Source organism: Drepanopeziza brunnea (genome assembly GCF_022702325.1).
Source record: "Drepanopeziza brunnea f. sp. 'multigermtubi' strain 214-2 chromosome Unknown ctg8, whole genome shotgun sequence".
Classification (NCBI taxonomy): Eukaryota; Fungi; Ascomycota; class Leotiomycetes; order Helotiales; family Drepanopezizaceae; genus Drepanopeziza; species Drepanopeziza brunnea.
The window spans coordinates 1,094,409-1,111,792 of NW_027094071.1; the positions used below are offsets into that span (position 1 = coordinate 1,094,409).

At 54.0% G+C, this 17,384-nt stretch overlaps 7 protein-coding genes across 7 annotated transcripts; 6 read left to right on the top strand and 1 right to left on the bottom strand.

Moving 5' to 3' along the window:
- Window positions 1-634: 634 nt before the first annotated feature.
- On the top strand, window positions 635-1,429 carry L3040_005262 (uncharacterized protein; the record flags this gene model as incomplete). Its single annotated transcript, XM_007297075.2, has 1 exon — window positions 635-1,429. The coding sequence occupies one exon, from the start codon at window positions 635-637 to the stop codon at window positions 1,427-1,429; it is 795 nt and encodes a 264-aa protein (XP_007297137.2).
- Window positions 1,430-3,043: 1,614 nt separating this feature from the next.
- L3040_005263 (uncharacterized protein) lies at window positions 3,044-3,781 on the top strand (the record flags this gene model as incomplete). The annotated part of the gene is made up of 2 exons (XM_007297076.2): window positions 3,044-3,097; window positions 3,215-3,781. The coding sequence occupies 2 exons, from the start codon at window positions 3,044-3,046 to the stop codon at window positions 3,779-3,781; spliced, it is 621 nt and encodes a 206-aa protein (XP_007297138.2).
- Window positions 3,782-5,469: 1,688 nt separating this feature from the next.
- L3040_005264 (uncharacterized protein) lies at window positions 5,470-5,749 on the top strand (the record flags this gene model as incomplete). The annotated part of the gene is made up of 2 exons (XM_066157305.1): window positions 5,470-5,615; window positions 5,689-5,749. The coding sequence occupies 2 exons, from the start codon at window positions 5,470-5,472 to the stop codon at window positions 5,747-5,749; spliced, it is 207 nt and encodes a 68-aa protein (XP_066011613.1).
- A 329-nt stretch (window positions 5,750-6,078) lies between these two features.
- On the top strand, window positions 6,079-8,796 carry L3040_005265 (uncharacterized protein; the record flags this gene model as incomplete). The annotated part of the gene is made up of 1 exon (XM_007297077.1): window positions 6,079-8,796. The coding sequence occupies one exon, from the start codon at window positions 6,079-6,081 to the stop codon at window positions 8,794-8,796; it is 2,718 nt and encodes a 905-aa protein (XP_007297139.1).
- A 763-nt stretch (window positions 8,797-9,559) lies between these two features.
- On the top strand, window positions 9,560-11,650 carry L3040_005266 (uncharacterized protein; the record flags this gene model as incomplete). Its single annotated transcript, XM_007297078.1, has 1 exon — window positions 9,560-11,650. One exon carries the CDS (start codon window positions 9,560-9,562, stop codon window positions 11,648-11,650), a length of 2,091 nt encoding a protein of 696 aa, XP_007297140.1.
- A 274-nt stretch (window positions 11,651-11,924) lies between these two features.
- Window positions 11,925-13,927, bottom strand: L3040_005267 (uncharacterized protein; the record flags this gene model as incomplete). Its single annotated transcript, XM_007297079.2, has 3 exons — window positions 11,925-13,055; window positions 13,117-13,868; window positions 13,921-13,927. 3 exons carry the CDS (start codon window positions 13,925-13,927, stop codon window positions 11,925-11,927), a joined length of 1,890 nt encoding a protein of 629 aa, XP_007297141.2.
- A 757-nt stretch (window positions 13,928-14,684) lies between these two features.
- On the top strand, window positions 14,685-16,492 carry L3040_005268 (uncharacterized protein; the record flags this gene model as incomplete). Its single annotated transcript, XM_007297080.1, has 3 exons — window positions 14,685-14,963; window positions 15,008-16,337; window positions 16,413-16,492. 3 exons carry the CDS (start codon window positions 14,685-14,687, stop codon window positions 16,490-16,492), a joined length of 1,689 nt encoding a protein of 562 aa, XP_007297142.1.
- Between the last annotated feature and the right edge of the window lie 892 nt (window positions 16,493-17,384).

The window sequence follows — 17,384 nt, forward strand, 5'->3', positions numbered from 1 at the left end:
AAGAACTGAGGGCGCACAAGGACACAAGGAGAGGGATGTCATGCAGGGCAGGTGAGGGCACGGCACAGCACAGCACAGCACACAGCACACAGCACACAGCACGGTCCAGCCGATGGTCTCGGGATGCCCGCCAGACAGCTGCGTACCGTACATCCCAAATCGCGAAGCCCTCCCCCCCCATCGAGTACCGCTTTACGGCCGAGAATAACGGAAACGGAAACGCGAACACAACAACAAAACCAATTATAGAGAGGCTTATACCAAAAGCAGCAAACGCAAGCAAACGCAAACAGCTAACGCTTATCTGAAGCCAAAGATCGATGGCCAATCGGAACTAGTTGTACAGCTTAATCACGTGTATCAAGCCCCTGTCCGCATGAAGTTCTGCTGCTGGCCGGTACATCGCGTCTCAGGCCAGCCAGCAGCCCTTGACGGATACTCCGTCCACTCCGTCTACTCCGTCTCCGCCTCTAGTCGCCCTCACCGTCACCCACTCATCAGGATTTATAACTTTGTTGTATAAGAGCCATGTCCCCTCCCCGAAATCATCCAGGGCAAAGTTACCCATTGCCCACATTCATCATTACAAAACATCGACTTAGGAATACTTGTACTTGAGAACACTTGTGAGAGTATGGACATGGATTACAGCATGAATGGCCGCTTTGCAAGCGGAGCATTGGAAGCCATGGACCTCTGCAGCTCACCGCCACCGTCGCTTTCTGGCTTCCTCACGGAATTCGCCCTCTTTCCTCAGCTCCCCCTCGAATTGCGCCTCCAGATCTACGCCGAGTTCAACAAGATGTCCCCTCGCGTCCTCTCCGTTAAACCCGGCGCGCACTCGTCCCTGCTCTGCGCCAGCGCCCACCCTGCTCTCCTCTCCGTAAGCGCCGAGTCCCGAGCCGAGACGCTGAAATCGCACTACCCGATCAGCGACATAGAAGGCAACCCCAGGTTCTACTACAACCCTCTCCTGGACACCATCCACCTGACCAGCGACACGAAATACTCCTCTGACGCCTCATCCACGTCCACCCCCCCTCAAGACGCATGGCTGCTCTCCCTCATGCAGATCACATCGTCGCTCCCTCCCAGCCTGGGAGTCTACAGCCTCGCGCTCCGCGGCGTCCAAACGCTGCCTCCACCGGGCGCCTTACTCGAGTCCGGCGGCGCGAAGGTTAGGGAGATGCTGATGCTCGTGGGACCTGGCGGTCACCGGAGAGGGCCAAGCACGTATTGTGGGATTGGGGTTGGGTTTATGCGGAAGATGATGGTGAGAGAGGTGGAGCGGAGCTTGGAGTTGATGGAGGCCGGTTTTGAGACGGGACGGGCGCCTGTGCTACTTGCCCTTGTTGGAGGTGGCGAGGGGGACGAGGGGCTCGAGGAGCGGCTGTTGGATGAGAGGGGGTGGGGCGAGGTTATTGTCTAGATACGGACGACTCGTCTCATTATACGAATCGAGGGCCGAGGAGTCGCATGGGGAGGCTGGTCTTCTCTCCGTGGACTTGTTTGCAGATATGCCTTCATTGTGCTGTTTCTGGAAAGAAATGGTCGCCGGCCAGGGTGGGATATGTTTTGTATCTAGCGGGAGTCACGGTTCGCGCATTGAGGTGGTTGACTTTGTGTTGTGTACTAGGTTGGCGGGCGTCTCGGCAAAGGCTCTGCGGTTCTGTTGTTTCTTTTGGCTACTTGATATCCACCACAACCTTTCTACTATAGCCTTACTATAGCCTCAAATATACGGCAGTGCTTCACCGCCATTTTTTCTTCAGAGCATTACTCTTTCTTCTTCCATCCTTCGTGGTAGATCATCCCAAAGATAGAGTCACATTTTACTAAATTTAGGTGCAGCCAGCCATATAGAGAGAGCGTCACAATCTCTTTCCCCAGTTGAGTAAGATCAACGCATGGGGACAGATATACTGGCCGCACGAGTACCGGTACAGTAGGTGGTACCTACGGTAGTTGTACCACAAGTACTACAGTAGTACGTAGTAAGTAGGCTTTCCGCTGCAAGGAACTTCCCAGCGGTGGGAAAGTGTAGTAATAAGGTCGGATATACGTACCGGTAGTAGTAGTCGTACTACTACGTTGTACTACCGATAGACCTCCGATCCCGTAGCACTAGTCGTCGTGGGAATACCCCGGAGTGTCGACTCGATGGCATCCGTTGACCCCGGCATCTGCATGTCATGTGTTCTATCCTTATCCGCAGCCTGATCCCAACCACCGGCATTTCCACATTTCCACATTTCCACCTTTCCACATTTCCACATTTCTACATTTCCTCCACTCAACACCACCAACCTCTCGCTTTAATTCCTTCGCTACTATAGGCTGAGGTGGACACATTACAGTATAAAAGCACCACTACTTACCGAGATGATGTCGGTCTCTCGGTCTCTCAGTCTCTGCCATCGACACCTGAGTCGTTGTCGGACGACGGCCTGTGCTGCTGTGCTGGAAATCAGTAAAAGGCTCTCTCTCTCCTATCCTCCCTTACATATATATATATATACATATACCACGTACAGATAATTGTCCGTATATATCTATCTTTCTACTTATATATCTTTCTCTCTATCTCTCTCTCTATTTCTCTATTTCTCTATCTAATCTCCCCTCCCGCACAGAGCCTTGAAGTCGTCAGCGCAGCACCACCTAAGCTTTCTCTACCCAGAAAGCAAGATTCAGCCCTGGTCGAGCTATACCTACCCCCGGCGATAAAAGCCTTTATCTCCCAGCCTCTCCACCTCGAGTATATCAGACCCGGACCATCTGTTTCCGCGTCGCACTCTACCGCTCTACCGACGTTTGGTTTTGAACGTACTTTCATTTCATACATGCACCCTGTCTCGGTCGCTGACTCTGCTCTGCCATTTGAGTCTTCATGATCGCGCAGCAAGAAAGAGCTTGTGTTCGGCCCCAGCACCAGCCTTGTCGCAGACTCATTTGTGGACTCGAGAACTCGAGAACCCGAGACACACGGCAGTACGATTGATAGCAGCGCAGGCAAGGCAAAGCAGCAGGCAAGATCGCAACCATGCTGTTTGGGGTTTTCTTCGTCTTCTGGCGTCTCATGGAGATTGTCACTCTGGTCAGCTCTCCCTTCTCTCTCTTCTCTCTTCTCAACACACACTCCCCTCCCTCCTCTCCAAATCTCACATCTCACCTCGTCCCAAGCATGACCGACTGATACTCCCCCTCCCTTCAGATTCCCTGCATGGGCATGCTCGCCTACTTCGTGCGCATCTACGACCGCGCCAACGCCCTCACGCCTGACGACATCCTCGTCCTCTTCATCGTCTCCGTGCTCGCCCTAGCCTGGGCTATCGCCACTCTCTTCACCTACCACCGATCGAAGAACAACTCCCACTTTGTCGCCTTCGTCGACCTCCTCTTCGTCGGCGCCTTCATCGGCGGCGTCTACGAGCTCCGCTACATCGCGGACCAGAACTGCTCCAACGTCACCACCAGATCGTCGCACACCGTCTCCTTCGGGAACCTGGGCAGTGCGACCGTCAACGACATCGACTTCAACGTCGAGAAGCATTGCGCAATGAAAAAGGCGTGCTTTGCGTTCGGCATCATGAATTGCATCTTTTTCTTCTTTACGAGCCTGCTGGCCTACTTTCACGGGACCGGTGGCTGGGATGACGGGCGGAGGCACGGGAGGCAGACGTCGTATGTGAGGAAGGAGACGACGCATGTGAGGAGGAGGAGCGGGAGTCATCGCAGCCATCATAGCGCGCACTCGGGGAGGAGGCACGTGTATGTTTGAGTGAGCGTTGGGAGGGGCATAACGGAAGGGAAGGGAAGGGAAGGGAGGGAGGAGTTTCTTAACGGCCGACACGATGGTGATTTTGGGATGATCTGATTTGGTACGTGGAGGGAAGGAAGGGAGGAAGGAATATTCGAGGAAGGGGGAGAGATATCGGACGGATAGGGATACGGGAAGGCGGGAAACACAGGCAGGCGGCGGGGATACCGGACAGAATCTATACATCACGTCGACATCTCCTCCTCCTTTTTGTCAATGTATAATCGCGAGAGCAATTCCTCGCGTAGAAAATACAAAGATTGCATGTCTGTCTGTTATACCTAAACTTACCCCGATTCGGGATAGGTACAGGTATCTATGTTATGGTGTACGTGCCCCTGTATATCCACTTGGTGGTAAACATACCTTGATGTGCTTGACGAAGAAGTTCGTTAATGAATGGGTTGATCAGACCCTCGTATGGGAAGGGTCTAGACTTCCTCTGCCCAGACCAAGTACTTGCTTGGAAAAGTACTACATGGGGCCTCCCCTACCCGCCGAGCGCGGGCTCCAGATTACGGTAAGTAGTGCGATCGATCTTCGTCCTAACGTTCGTTTCCCCGAGATATCGCACGGACAGACAGTTGTTACCCGGACAGATACTAACTAGTACCTAGGTAGACATTGAAGGCGGAACGTCCAAACTGGCCGGCCGTGCTCGTGCTCGTGCTCGTGCTCGTGCTCGGGTATGATTGGCGATAACGGCGACGAAGACTTTGGCGTGTTAGGTATTTGTTGCTTACTTACGCTGGCCGTATGGCAGGGAGGAAGTGAGCGCGCGAGAGGGCATAGGGAGACGGGACTGTAAATATGAGCATTGTATAGTGGGTAAGGGCACGGTGCGGTGATGTCCCGGGACTGTTCCTTCACCCGACTACAAGTAGGGCTGACGCGTATCTGAAATACATGACGTCGAGACGTCCTTATCACCCAGCCCTGTGCTATCGTCGTGGCATCTACCTACAAGTAAATGGCGCACCGGGATGCTCTGGATTGTAAATTAGATTCCACACCGGAAAAACTCCACTCATTTTCAATGCATTTTTAATGACTCTCTCTTCGGCTGTGGCTTCTGTACTATAGACAGGTCAGCGTAATATTGGTATGGATATACATACCGGTATGGATTATATGTATGTGTGTGTATATATATATATATATATATATATATATATATATAAATATGTACTTCCTTCTTTCTGCTTGAGCACCTCCAGATTTCCAAAGCCCGCCCGCCAACTTGCAAAATGGGCTCCACTGAGGCGAGGCCAGGCATCAAGCTGTCAACGTCAGCATCAACTGATATATGCAGCGTGCCATTACGGCCGACGGCAGAAACGCCAGCAAGTTTTTGTTTTTTTTTTTTTTTTTTTTTTTTTTTTTTTTTTCTTTTTTCTTTTTCCTTTTTCCTTTTTTTTTTCTTTTTTTTTTCCCCATAATTAAATATGTTTTTCTTCTTCCAATTTTGAATGAACAAATCAAAATGCTTGGTACGGCTAGGACCGTTCCCCGAGTCCACAGCGGGTCGGCCATCCTGAACTTGTAGAGTTACCCCCCCCTCTCCTCCCCTGTCCCCACTGCTTACCTACCTTACTTTGTTTCTATGGACAAGGAAATACTATCATGTACTACTATCTCCCCTATGCCACATGGAATTCTTTCCTTTCACGATCCTTCTTTCAATCTCGTCGACATCCCCAGGAAACTCAATTTTGTGCGCGGAAGCTACCCATTACGACCCTCGACTACCAGCGTTAGAAGCCGCAGGTTCATTCATCACTTACACAGATAAGAGGTTGGTCAACCAGTTGACTGCCCATCTCTCTGCCAGCTCAGCATTGCTAACTACACTGCGTGCGGTCCCCAAGGTCGGAAGAAGAAGAGGATCAACATAGCACGGCCTCTTCTATCTCTCGCAGTCCAACCTAACTTTATATATTTATACATAAATACATATATACCTCAAACCGCTCCCTCTGCTCTGCCCCACCGCCCTTCTCACCCTGCTTCGTTCGACCTCACCTCGACATCTCGACCTCGTCATCCGGGGAACCATCGGTGGGATACCGCACATGATTGAGAAGTGGAAGAAAGAAAGGAAGGGATCGGCCATCTGAGCGCGACAGAAAACAAAGACGGCCCTGATCCGGCGCAACGCCTGGTATCTGGCGCAACCGCAACCCCCCTCCCCCCCCCCCCTTCCTCGCGACACAGATACATATACATGGGCAATCGAGGATCCCCGATAGCCCAGCAACATGTCAGGCCGGAGCGCGTATGTGCGCAAGGAGAAGACGAGGACGAAGGAGGCGAGCACCCCGGCCAGCGAAGGCGAGAAGCAGCTCCCAGATAAGCTTCTGGGTGTGGGCGACTCTCAGTCCTCCCTGCCCAGTGGCCGACAGCTGCCCCAACATATGCCCGAGGTGCCGTTTCGCAGCCAGAACAATGAGATCTCGACGACCCAGACGAACGGCTCGAATGGGTCCGACGACCTTGCATATGCGCGGGTCCGCAAGCCGCACATCCCCATTATTGACATCTCGGGCATTGAGAAGTCCTCGTTTAGGACTGCGATGGATAGGAAGAGCGAGGAAGCCAGGAAGGGGTTGAGTAGCTTGTTCCGTAAGAAAAACAAGAAGGGCGACGACACTGTCAACAGAGGAAGCGAGCCTGACTACCGACCATTTACCGCTGGGGCCACGGCGCGTGCCGATTCGGACGAGCTAGACTCAGCTGCCTCAGCTGCCTCCTCCGTAATGCCCAGGAAGGCCCGGTCTCAACACCTTTATGATGCCGGATCCACGCCCTCTTTTACAGGAGAACCTCCACCCGTTCCTCCTCGGGGCCCGCAATTGAGCCGATGGATGGGGCATGGGAGACCAGTAAAGCCTTGGAACAAGCTCCGAAAGGACCCAGAGCTCTGGGACCCCAATGGCGATACGCTGATTTTCTTCGGCCATGAAGGACAGTCTCAGAAAGGCCCGCCCTCGTTCCGGCTCTCGTCCTCTGTCCTCGAACAGACCGAGTCGAGATTCCTCGTCAGTCTACTACGCGAAGGATCTATCGACGACGGGAACAACTTCGGTATGCCACCCTCCCCAAACAGCTCGCCTGGCATGAGACAATCTCTGGTGATCCAGGAAGAAAGACCGCGGCACCCGACACCTCCCATGTCGGAAGGCAGCATTTGTGGCCCCGGAGGAGTACCTGACGGCCAGATCTCCTATGAAATCTTCTTCCCGATTCCAAGAGACGCGACCATAATCGAAATCCTGCGCCACCAAGTCACGACCCGAAACGTCTTCGCGCTTCTGTATCAAGCTTCGCTGGCTGGTTTGAACCTGTACCAGGCCTTGAATGATCTCCACCAACGGCTGGAGCTGTACATGCCCGACGAGATGGATGCAGCGGGCATGTTGATCGATTATGTTGTGAGCAAAGGACTCGACGACGTACGCAATGATCCCGCGACCGCAGCTGCACTGCTGGCCTGGAGCGAACGTAGCCATGTACGCTGGGAAGAGGGGTGGAGAGAGGCGTACGTCCACAGTTGTGGCATGTATTACCGACTGGAAAACTCCCCAGACTTCCACAACATCTCTCCCATCACCCGGGCACTACTCGAGAGAGCCAGCTTAGATGTCCACGAACGAGTACAGAGTTGCGAGGCCAGATTCGCCGACTTTGATTTTGGAGACATGTGGCCCGTGATGAGTTCACATCCTCCGCCAGCTCGGGCTGCTTTCGTACGTCTCCGCAAGTTCTTCCACCAGCATTACACGGCCGCCTATACGCAGTGGCCACCTGCGCAGCGCGAGGGGTTCGAACAATGGCTCACCCGGGATCTAGTTCAGGAGCTACAGAAAGACTTTGGCGCTCTGTACGACTATCTGGTGAATCGCGAAGTCGTCTGGGACTGTGTCGAAGAACGCAGCGGCCGAAAATGGAACATCGTCCACCCAGCCAACCGAGGATTTGATGCCGACTCGCCCGATCTCCCCTTCACGGACATCCTCGTCGCCTTCGACAACCGGAACAAATTCCCACACATCCCCCATCCTTACCCGTTGGTTCCAGAATCCATCCCGATCCGCTCGGACGTCAAGGAGAATTTCTACAGAGCTAGCAAGAAATCCAACAAACCTGCCGAAGATAAAATGGCCGAGCGCAAAGCCGCTCTCGCCTACACGGAATCAACAAACATCTACCTCCTCGGCTCAGACTTCGTCCACAACGACCTCGTCGAAGCTTTTGTGCGCTTCGAAAAGAACGACTGCGCAGGGGTCATTGATCCGTACGCCGCCCGTCGCGGGCGCTGGATTCTCATTTACGGCATCCTGCAGACGCTGGCCTCCATTTCGGTGGACACCCCTAACCTCCGATATACTTCCGATGTCTCGTACCACCTGAACCCGCGGCTGCGCGGCACACCGCCGTGGAAAGGGGCGAATCAGAATATGGTGGAGGCAAGCCATGTCGGCAGCCATTGCTGGACTGTGCGTGACAGCTGGCAGCCGGAAGTCGCGGCTGCGGGGGTCAAGCGAGTGACGCTGGGTACGACGAGTAAGCGCTCGAGTGCGCTCTCGATTACATCTAGTGACGCGGGATCGTTGATGCGCACTGCTTCCGGCTCCGTCTCACGTCGATCCTCCGTCGGCCGCAGAAGCAATGGGCGGAGAGAAAACAACGATACAAGCTACTCTGGCTATGCTCCAGACGAGTGGCCGATACTAGAGGAGAGTAGTAGGGAGCGTGACCGCAGTAGAATTCGACCCAATATGGAGTATGCACACCGTTCCGCCGTGGGGAGGAAGAGACATTCGATTTTCCCAAATCCGCCGAGCTACACGAGTGAAGATAGGGTGGAGTATACGATGCGGACGAGGGAGCAGAAGGAGCCATTTCCACTGCCACAGACGGATCCGAACTATCTCATCAGGGATTTTGATGATGACAGTCTTGGGGGCGAATTGTGAGAGGTTGTACTGCGGAGGGGGTGTTGCCTTGGGTACTATGGGTGCTGTTTTCTAGATAAATACCCACTTGACTTTCCTATTTTTCTCTTCTCTTCTCCCGCTCTCTTTTGGTTGGTTTTCTGAGGTGGAGTGCATGCTTGGAGGGAGGCGTGCTTGCCCATCGTGATCGAGGATGCTGGGATCCTCTGGGGTGAGCGGCGGGATCTTTCCGGGGCGATCTCAACGTGGCAACACGGCATTTCTTGTTTGTCTATCTATCTCTGCGATTTTGGAGCCGAGCTCGATTGTCAAAAATTTCATTTGGGGATTTCACAGGTCAGGGAGAAAGAGAGGAGTTGTGGTGGGAGGGAAGGGAGGCGGCGTCTTTTTGGCTTTTGGCTCAAGGAAAGCAAGCGTATGGAGCGTGCGAGCATCTAGAAGAGCTACCTACCTACCTATACCAGTCGAGACTCTTTACACAAAGATCCTCTCGTACCAGCCCGCCCCGCGGGCGCATGGAAGGGTAATTCTTCTCCAACCGAGCCCGCCCTTCCTTAGAGCTTATGTCAATTTAAGTCTTTGCTCTGTTGTTCCCCCTTTTTTTTTTTCTCTTGGCTCTATTGATTGATTGATTGATTGATTGGTTTGTAACATCGTCAGCGATGAACGCTTGAAGTGATTGATTGGATTTACGGAGTCTTTGCTCTGTTAACTTGTGTCTACTGGCTATTATGCGATGGCGAAAGGGAATACGAAGTTGAGAGAATCGGATCTATTCTTCAAGATGTTTATTACTGAGAATGGCAGGATGAGCTGCGATTTAACATTTCCAATTCTCAAACAAATAACCGTGCGACAATGTCAACAGAGCAGATGGGCCAACCGAAAGACCCTGGCCAAGTGGGGCTCGATCGGGATTCTGCCAGCAAAACCCGCGTTTGCCCCTCGTCTGGTCGGGCTCGAAAATTATTTACCCCGCCAATCTTCCACAGCCCACAACACAACAGCAAAGCTTTCGCTCCCCGCATTCCACCACAGCGGGAATCCGGTCGCCACACCCAGAAATAGGAAGATGGCCCTCCCATCTACAGTGCCTCCCGTCCTCTCAACGCCCGAATCCCACATCTTCGAAGACCCGACGCCTCCCTCCTCGACAGAGCAAGGACCTCGCTACGATGATACGCAGATCCGCGAGATCTTCGAGATTGAGCGGACGATTCGGAAGCTGAGGGAGGGAGGGTATCGGAGGGGGGCGCTGCAGTTTCCGGATGCGATGCTCCGGGATGCGGTCCGGGTTTTCGAACTCCTCGAGCTCGAGTGTACGAGGCTGGGTCCGCCTCAGCGCCAGACCGACTCGAATCAGCAGATAGAGGTGCGGGCCGGGGAGCTCCTGGAGACGAGTATCAACGCCCTATCTCTATCGAGTGCGGGAGCTGGGGGGTCAAAGGGAGCTTCGAGCGGTGCAGCGGATGGAGAGAGGGTGCGGTTTACGATTCTCGCGGATACGTCCTACGGCTCTTGCTGCGTCGACGAGATAGCCGCCGAGCACGTCTCCGCCGACGTGGTGGTGCACTATGGACGGTCGTGTCTGTCGCCTACTGCACGGCTGCCGGTGATCTACGTCTTTACTTCGCACCCGCTGCCTCTCCCGTCTCTGATACAGTCTTTTGAGAGCACCTTCCCGGAAAAGGGAGAGAAGGTGCTGTTGATGGCCGATGTAACATACCACGCTCACGTTCCAGCTATAAAAGAGGCACTTTTAGATAGAGGGTATACGGATATTGTAGCCCCGGAAGTGATACATGAGCCAGAGAGTGTCGTCCCAAATCGAAGGGTGGAAGAGGGGGTGAGGGAACGGCTGGGGGAGTACAGCCTCTTTCATGTTTCTGAACCGCCTCCTGCGCTGCTACTTACGCTTGCCTCGAGGGTAAAGGAGATGTACATCTATCCCACAGCACTCTCAAGATCCGAGTCGGTAGTCACACCAGAAGCTCTGAAGACACAGACGAACATGATATTGCGCCGTCGCTACGCCCTCCTCACACACCTCTCCACCGCACCTATCCTTGGCATTCTGATCAACACACTCTCCGTCTCGCACCATCTCGCCGCTCTCTCAACTATCAAGAAGTTGATAGAGAAAGCCGGGAAGAAAAGCTATACGTTTGTGGTGGGGAAAGTGAACGCCGCTAAATTGGCCAACTTCTCGGAGATCGGCGGATGGGTGGTTGTCGGGTGCTGGGAGAGCAGTCTGGTGGATGGCGAAGGCTTCTATAGGGGTGTCGTGACGCCGTTTGAGTTAGGGGTTGCATTGCAGGGGGAGCGGCGGGTGTGGGATGGGAGTTGGAGGGGAGATTTTGGCGCTATCGCCGGGACCGAAATCCCGGCTGTTGAACACGCGCAGGTCCAAGGGTCGGATGAAATCGAGTCCCAGGGTAGAGAGAACGGCGCGGGCGCCGACGCGGACGAGGGGGGTAGGGATGCGCACGGAGATGACGGAGATGATTCGGAGGAGGAATCCGAGCCTCCCGAGTTCGACCTCCGAACTGGCCGCTACATCTCGCATTCCCGACCCATGCGTCCCTCTCGCCAGACCTCCGCCCCGGTCCCAATCTCAACCCCGGCGGCCGCCCCGGGTGACGCTACTACAGAAACAGAAGCTTCGAACGTGTTGACGAGGAGAGCCAAGGGCGACCTTGCCACGATCAACGGGGCGGTGAGTCCAGGAGCGGAATATCTGCGCTCTCAGAGGACGTGGACGGGACTGGGAAGCGATTTCCTGGAGGGGGAGGACGCTCCGGAGGCCGGTATTGAAGAGGGGAGGGGTGGCGTCGCGAGGGGGTATAGGGTTGGTGGCGAGGGAGAGAGGAGATGATATTCATTACAGTGGATGATGTCGATTTTCGCTTTCAAATTTCGAAATTGGAGATGTGTGTGTGTGTGTGTGAAGGAGAGAGAGAGAAAAGAATAAATCAATGATACCCCCCCAACTCCCCTAATTCGAATTGATAGGTTCTCCTGCTAGTCTTCGGGCTTGCTTGTATCATGTAGTAGTAGTAGTAGTAGTAGTTGAAAAAGGGCGCTTTTCTAGCCTCGATGTATTATTCATATATACGACGATCAGGACCAGAAACACCCAGCCCTACCTACTACAACTTCACCCTCCCGCCGTTCAGCTCCTGCCAGTCCGCCTGTCCGAATCTCACATAGGTGCCTCCCCTCAGCCACCACAGCTCGTCGCTCCCGACCTTGGCCGGATCGACGCCCTGACTCCGCACGACGTGCTTCTGCTGCTTGTTCGTGCCCGTGAGCTCCATCTGCTTGGTGACGCGCAAGAAGAGCGGCACCGCAAAGCCCGGCAGCCGCGTCGCCGCGTGCTCCGCCAGCTCGCGCATGATCCGCGGGCTCGGCGGCTGCCCCTCCGCCAGCACGATCGCCACGCAGCCCGCGCGGCCGTCGTGGTGCGGGATCTCGACGCCGTAGACGTTCGCCTCGGCGACGACGGGGTGCGTGCCCAGGGCTTCGGAGACCTCGCTCGTGGACACGTTCTCGGACTTCCAGCGGAAGGTGTCGCCGATGCGATCGCTGAAGAAGCAGCGGCCCTGCGCGTCGGCGGAGATCATGTCGCCCGTCCGGAACCAGGCGTCGCCCTTGGCCAGCACGTCGCGCAGGATCTTGCTGTCGGTGCTCCCGGCGTTGCCATAGTAGCCTTGGAACTTCCGCGTGATGTCCGCCGGGTCCAGCCTGTACAGTAGCTCGCCGGCCTGCCCTTTGTTGACTGGTCGGCAGAGACCGGTTGCAGGATCGCGCTTCGGCATCTCGGTCTCCCAGTCTAGTTCTACCATTACCTGAGTGCCACCCACGAGGAGGGACCCGAACGTGCCGATGCGGCCGATGGCACCCTTGGAGAAGTCGTTGCGCGAGTAGTTCCAAGCCCCCGACGTGCTCTCCGTCGCCGTGTAAAATTCGGCAATAGCCTCGATACCGAAGCGCTCCTTGAAACGGTTCCAGATGTCAGGGCGGAGGCCGTTGCCGAATGCTAGACGCACGTTGTTCTTCCGGTCCAGGTTCTCGCCTGTCCCGGGGTCAATCTGGGGAGGGGCGGAGAGGAGATAGCGGCAGGTTTCGCCAACGTATTGGATGGTTGTTGCGTGCGTGGCACGGACTTCTGGCCAGAAGGATTTGGTGGAGAATTTCTTGCCGAGGGAGAAGGTGGCGCCTACGCCGAGGCAAGTGCAGAAGCCTAGGACGGCGGCGGAGGAGTGGTAGAGGGGCATGCTCTGTTTGGATTATAACTTAGAAGCGTCGAGCGTGAGTTGAGAGATGAGAGGTCTGGCTTACCGTGTAGAAAATGTCGTCTTTGGTGAACGACATCCAGCCTGGCACCAAGCCACTCCCGACTATGATCTTGTTCCAGCTGACAATGGCACCTTTTGGAAGGCCCGTGGTACCGCTCGTGAAGATTACTATGGCCATGTTTTGGCTCTTGTCTTCAGTCCTTGCTGAGTCTGGCTCCCGCACACCATGGATAGTCGCTATCTGGACTTCTAGTTCGGGTGTGAGCACCTCAAAGTCTACATCGGAGAATTCATCTCGGACTTCCTGAGTGATATTGCCGCTTAGCTCCGGATGGACGATCAATAAACGAGCCTTCACAACCTTGATACAGTGCACTAACGCCTTGCCCGTCAAGTTGTAATTGATGAACGCCGGCTTCGCCCCGATAGCCCACAGGCCCATCCACAGAAAGATGAACTTCTCCGAGTTCATGAAATTCATCGCCACAATCTCCTTGGGCTTGATGTCGTACGTCGTCTTCAGCCACGTCCCGTACTTCAGCACGGTGACGTAGAGCTGCCCGTAGGTCCATTGTCGCCCTTCAAAGATGAGGGCTGGGTGGTTGGCCCTTTTTCCCAAAGCGTGACTTTCCAGGATGTAGAAGAGATTCAGCTTGTCGCTTCGCTCTCTGAAAAGGGCGCGGATCTGGGCTCCAGCAGCGCTGCTCAGGAGTCTCCAGTCATAGCCGAAGGATGTTCTGGCGTTGATGTAGGATAGTCCGGCCAAAGCCGCCGGGGCTGCGAGTGTCAAGGGACCTGTGGATTGTTAGTATCTCCTCATGAGACGGGAGTGCTTTGACTTGCTGACCGGGCATGCTGTTTCTCGTCGCCGCTAGCCTTGATTACTAAGTATCAAGAATATAATATGTACTTTGTCTCTGCGTTGGCACTTGAGCAATAATGTGAGAATTGTCAAGGGCTGTATGAGGAAGAAAGGAATCATAGAGCGAGGAGGTGAGAAGTATGAGAGGATGTCGTGTCAATAGCATAGGGCTACTTGTATATAATGTAATCGGCCTGAAACCAGTCCACGTTCTCGGGAAGATCCTGATATCTGATCATGGATTGATTGATATGCCTCGGTCCAGCTGAGACGGTCGCCGTCCCCGAAAGCCAAAAACTGCGGCGTTGCGATCTTGCATTATCCCAGCCGTGCCATAGGCCAGGACAACGCCAGCAACGCGGGGTAAGCCTTTAGGCTGTTGGGGCTGTTGGAAGGTATATGGTATATGGTTGAATCTATGTGTTGCAAGAAACAGTCAAACTTTCTTTGAGCTGTATGTAAATAAACAAACGACGCGTACATTTCGCCTCGCTTCAACACAAGGGAAAGTGAAAAAGCGGGTGAGCTAGAGGTTTACGATGACTAATACAAATACGAATACGAATAAGAATACTAATACGAATAAGGGGAACGACGACAAGGCTGAAAGTCGGCTCCCCTGAACTCGAACTCGAACTCGAACTCGGACCCTAACTCAGCCTTTCCGCCAAAATCGGCGTGAGCAACCCGCCCTGGCGCTACGACATCGAGATTGTTGACATCTGGCAGCGAAAACCCACAGCTCCACCATGTCAACCGCCTCACACCCTCTAGCCGATACTAAAGCTGGGCTGGAAGGCGATGGAGGTGCGAATTCCGACCTTGCGCCCGCCAACGCTGTGGGTGTTGCGCCCCGGAAGAAAGAAGCGCCCCCTGAGTCTGCAGAGAGCATACGGCTACGGATCTGGGTCATCGCGTCGTTTTGGGCGATCGTTATATTTGTGGGCTTGCCGATATGGTGGAAGACGACGATGATACACAGGGAAAATTTGCCGCTGGACCAGATGATGGACTGGGCGGATGGGAGGGTATGAGCTTTGGGACTATCAAGCTTCATTGCTGACAAGTGCAGGCATGTCGACCAGTATTTCCCCTACGGATTTCGGTAGAGGCGGATTCCCTGCAAGATCATGAGAAACAGCATCTTCTGCGGACGACGCAGCATGCGCTGGATGATTTGAACGACTTCTCGGCGCACCATCTGCGACTTCAACTTTCGCCCTCCATTGGTGTCAATGCGACTGTGGCTACGACAGGAGTTTCTACAGGCAGATCCGAGGAAGAGGTAGCTCTTACGATTCGAGTTGTCCCGGGTGCGGCGACACGAGCAGATCTACAGCCCTATTCTCCCGTACTAGACATTCACTACACGCCGAACCAGATACCATCCGTTTCTTCATCCTCATCCCCACTAGGCAGCTATATAGCAGACACTCTGAGAGGGCTGTTCGCAGAGGAACAGGGAATGATCGCCTACCTTCTATCCACGAGTTCTGCCCCTCCGGAACGCAGTCCCAAAGCATTGGCCCCTGAAATTGCGGAATCCCTTGCCAAATGGCGCACCCGCTCCATGAAATACTCGCGAACCTACCATCTAACATTCTCCCTCTTCACGCCCACCGCAATCCCCTCCTCTTGGGACATTGAAGCCGCGCTGGAAGAACACATGCAACCCCTTCTCGAAAGCTTGTCCTCCATTAGCAACTTCACAATCGATACCCAAGTCCAACTCTACGCCACGCCTGGCGTAAGCGGCTCCGTCCTCAAGAAAGAAGACCTCAGCGGCTTCATCAACGCTGCCGAATGGCCTTTGAGTCCTAGTATCGGCGGCGCGCCAACTGTGAATTTCATTGTGTACGTCGGCGACATGGAAGTCGAAGGTGGCGGCAAGAGCTGGCTGATCCCGCAGTGGGGAGGAGTGGTCATCCAGTCCGACATATCTGATCTCCGACCCGCCATGCTCATCTTTTCAAACCAGCTCATGTCCCTCCTCGGCGCTCCAGAGTCCGGGTCCCTCCCTGTCCGGCTCATGACACTCGTGCGCGTGCGTAGCGCTGGCTTGCTGTTGAAAGCCAGCGGTACCATGGGCAGTCTTGCCCGTCTTAGTCTCGCGTTACCTGGCATCTCTATCCCACGTAGTGTGGCAGACGGGGTATATACTACTATCGGACATCTGCGCAAAGCCTGCGATGGGTTGGGTGGGAAGGAGGGGCTGGAGAATGCGAGAATTGCAGAGGAGGCCGCTGAAAAGGCGTTCTTTGAGAAGAGTATGGTGGGTCAGGTGTACTTTCCTGACGAGCACAAGGTCGCGGTCTACTTGCCGCTGCTTGGGCCGGTGGCCGTACCGTTGGTGATGGGGGCTATGAAGGAGCTGAAAGCGTGGAGTAAACGGAGACGGGGGAGTAGGTGATACCGGTTTAAATTTAAATTCGTTTTGCATCGATGATTGCGTCCCCGTTTCGCTGGATCTGGTGCAGTCGAAGTAGTTCTCCCAAATGCTGAGGAGCCGAATGTCATTTTTGGACATGAAGGCTTTCTCAATGTCCCCGGTGATTAGGGGCATTCAGTGTGATATGCGAACAAACATGCGGACCGAGAAAGGGTAGTTGGGGGGGGGGGGGTAATTTTCCGAAAAAGGAAAAGCGAATGACCGAAATTCTCTATATCTTTTCATACGATAATAAATTTGGGCAACCTCGCCCATCAGCAGACATATAACGCCGAAGCCGCTTTGATGCACCAGATCTGGTGGGTAGTCCAGACACGGCAATGCAAGGCACGGTCTTCGCGGTCGATCGATTGCGAAGTGGAAGGACTTCTGGCAGTATGTGTGGTATGGGAAATTGGCTTCGGGTTACGAGCACTATGGAGAAGCGTTAGATGTCTTGTAGGAAAGCTTTGACTTTTCGATCTTACCGCGATCTAGTATTTCGATGTACCCTCGGATATAAGAGAGAAAAAAAATTGATTAGTATCTTGCATCATTAGCATATTTCCATTATTGGAGATGAAAAGCACGGCATTGAGGCGTATTTAGATGTCCACTCTGGCGAGATGTCCATATTAGCATGACAATATATCTGTTCAGATATCGGCCGAGACAGATCTCCATTATCTTGTTTATTACTCATTTATGTCCAAATATGAAAAACCCCTGACCTCTGGACTGCTGAACCCATCAAACTTAAGTATTACTTCGACCTGCCAAAACGTCAACTCATCGTCATCGAGTCCCGCGAACTTCCTCCCCATCCACTCGCGACCTTTCCCCACCCCCTCACAAATCGATCTCATACATCCTGTAACGTCCGCTCCGAACCGCTGGTCCGAGCTAAAGCATAATCCACTAGTCAGGTCACAGTTCGTTCCTTTGCTCGTCTGATTATACTATACTATTGCATAGCCACAGAATCACGGACAAACGCACGCACGCATAGCCGATGCGAAGT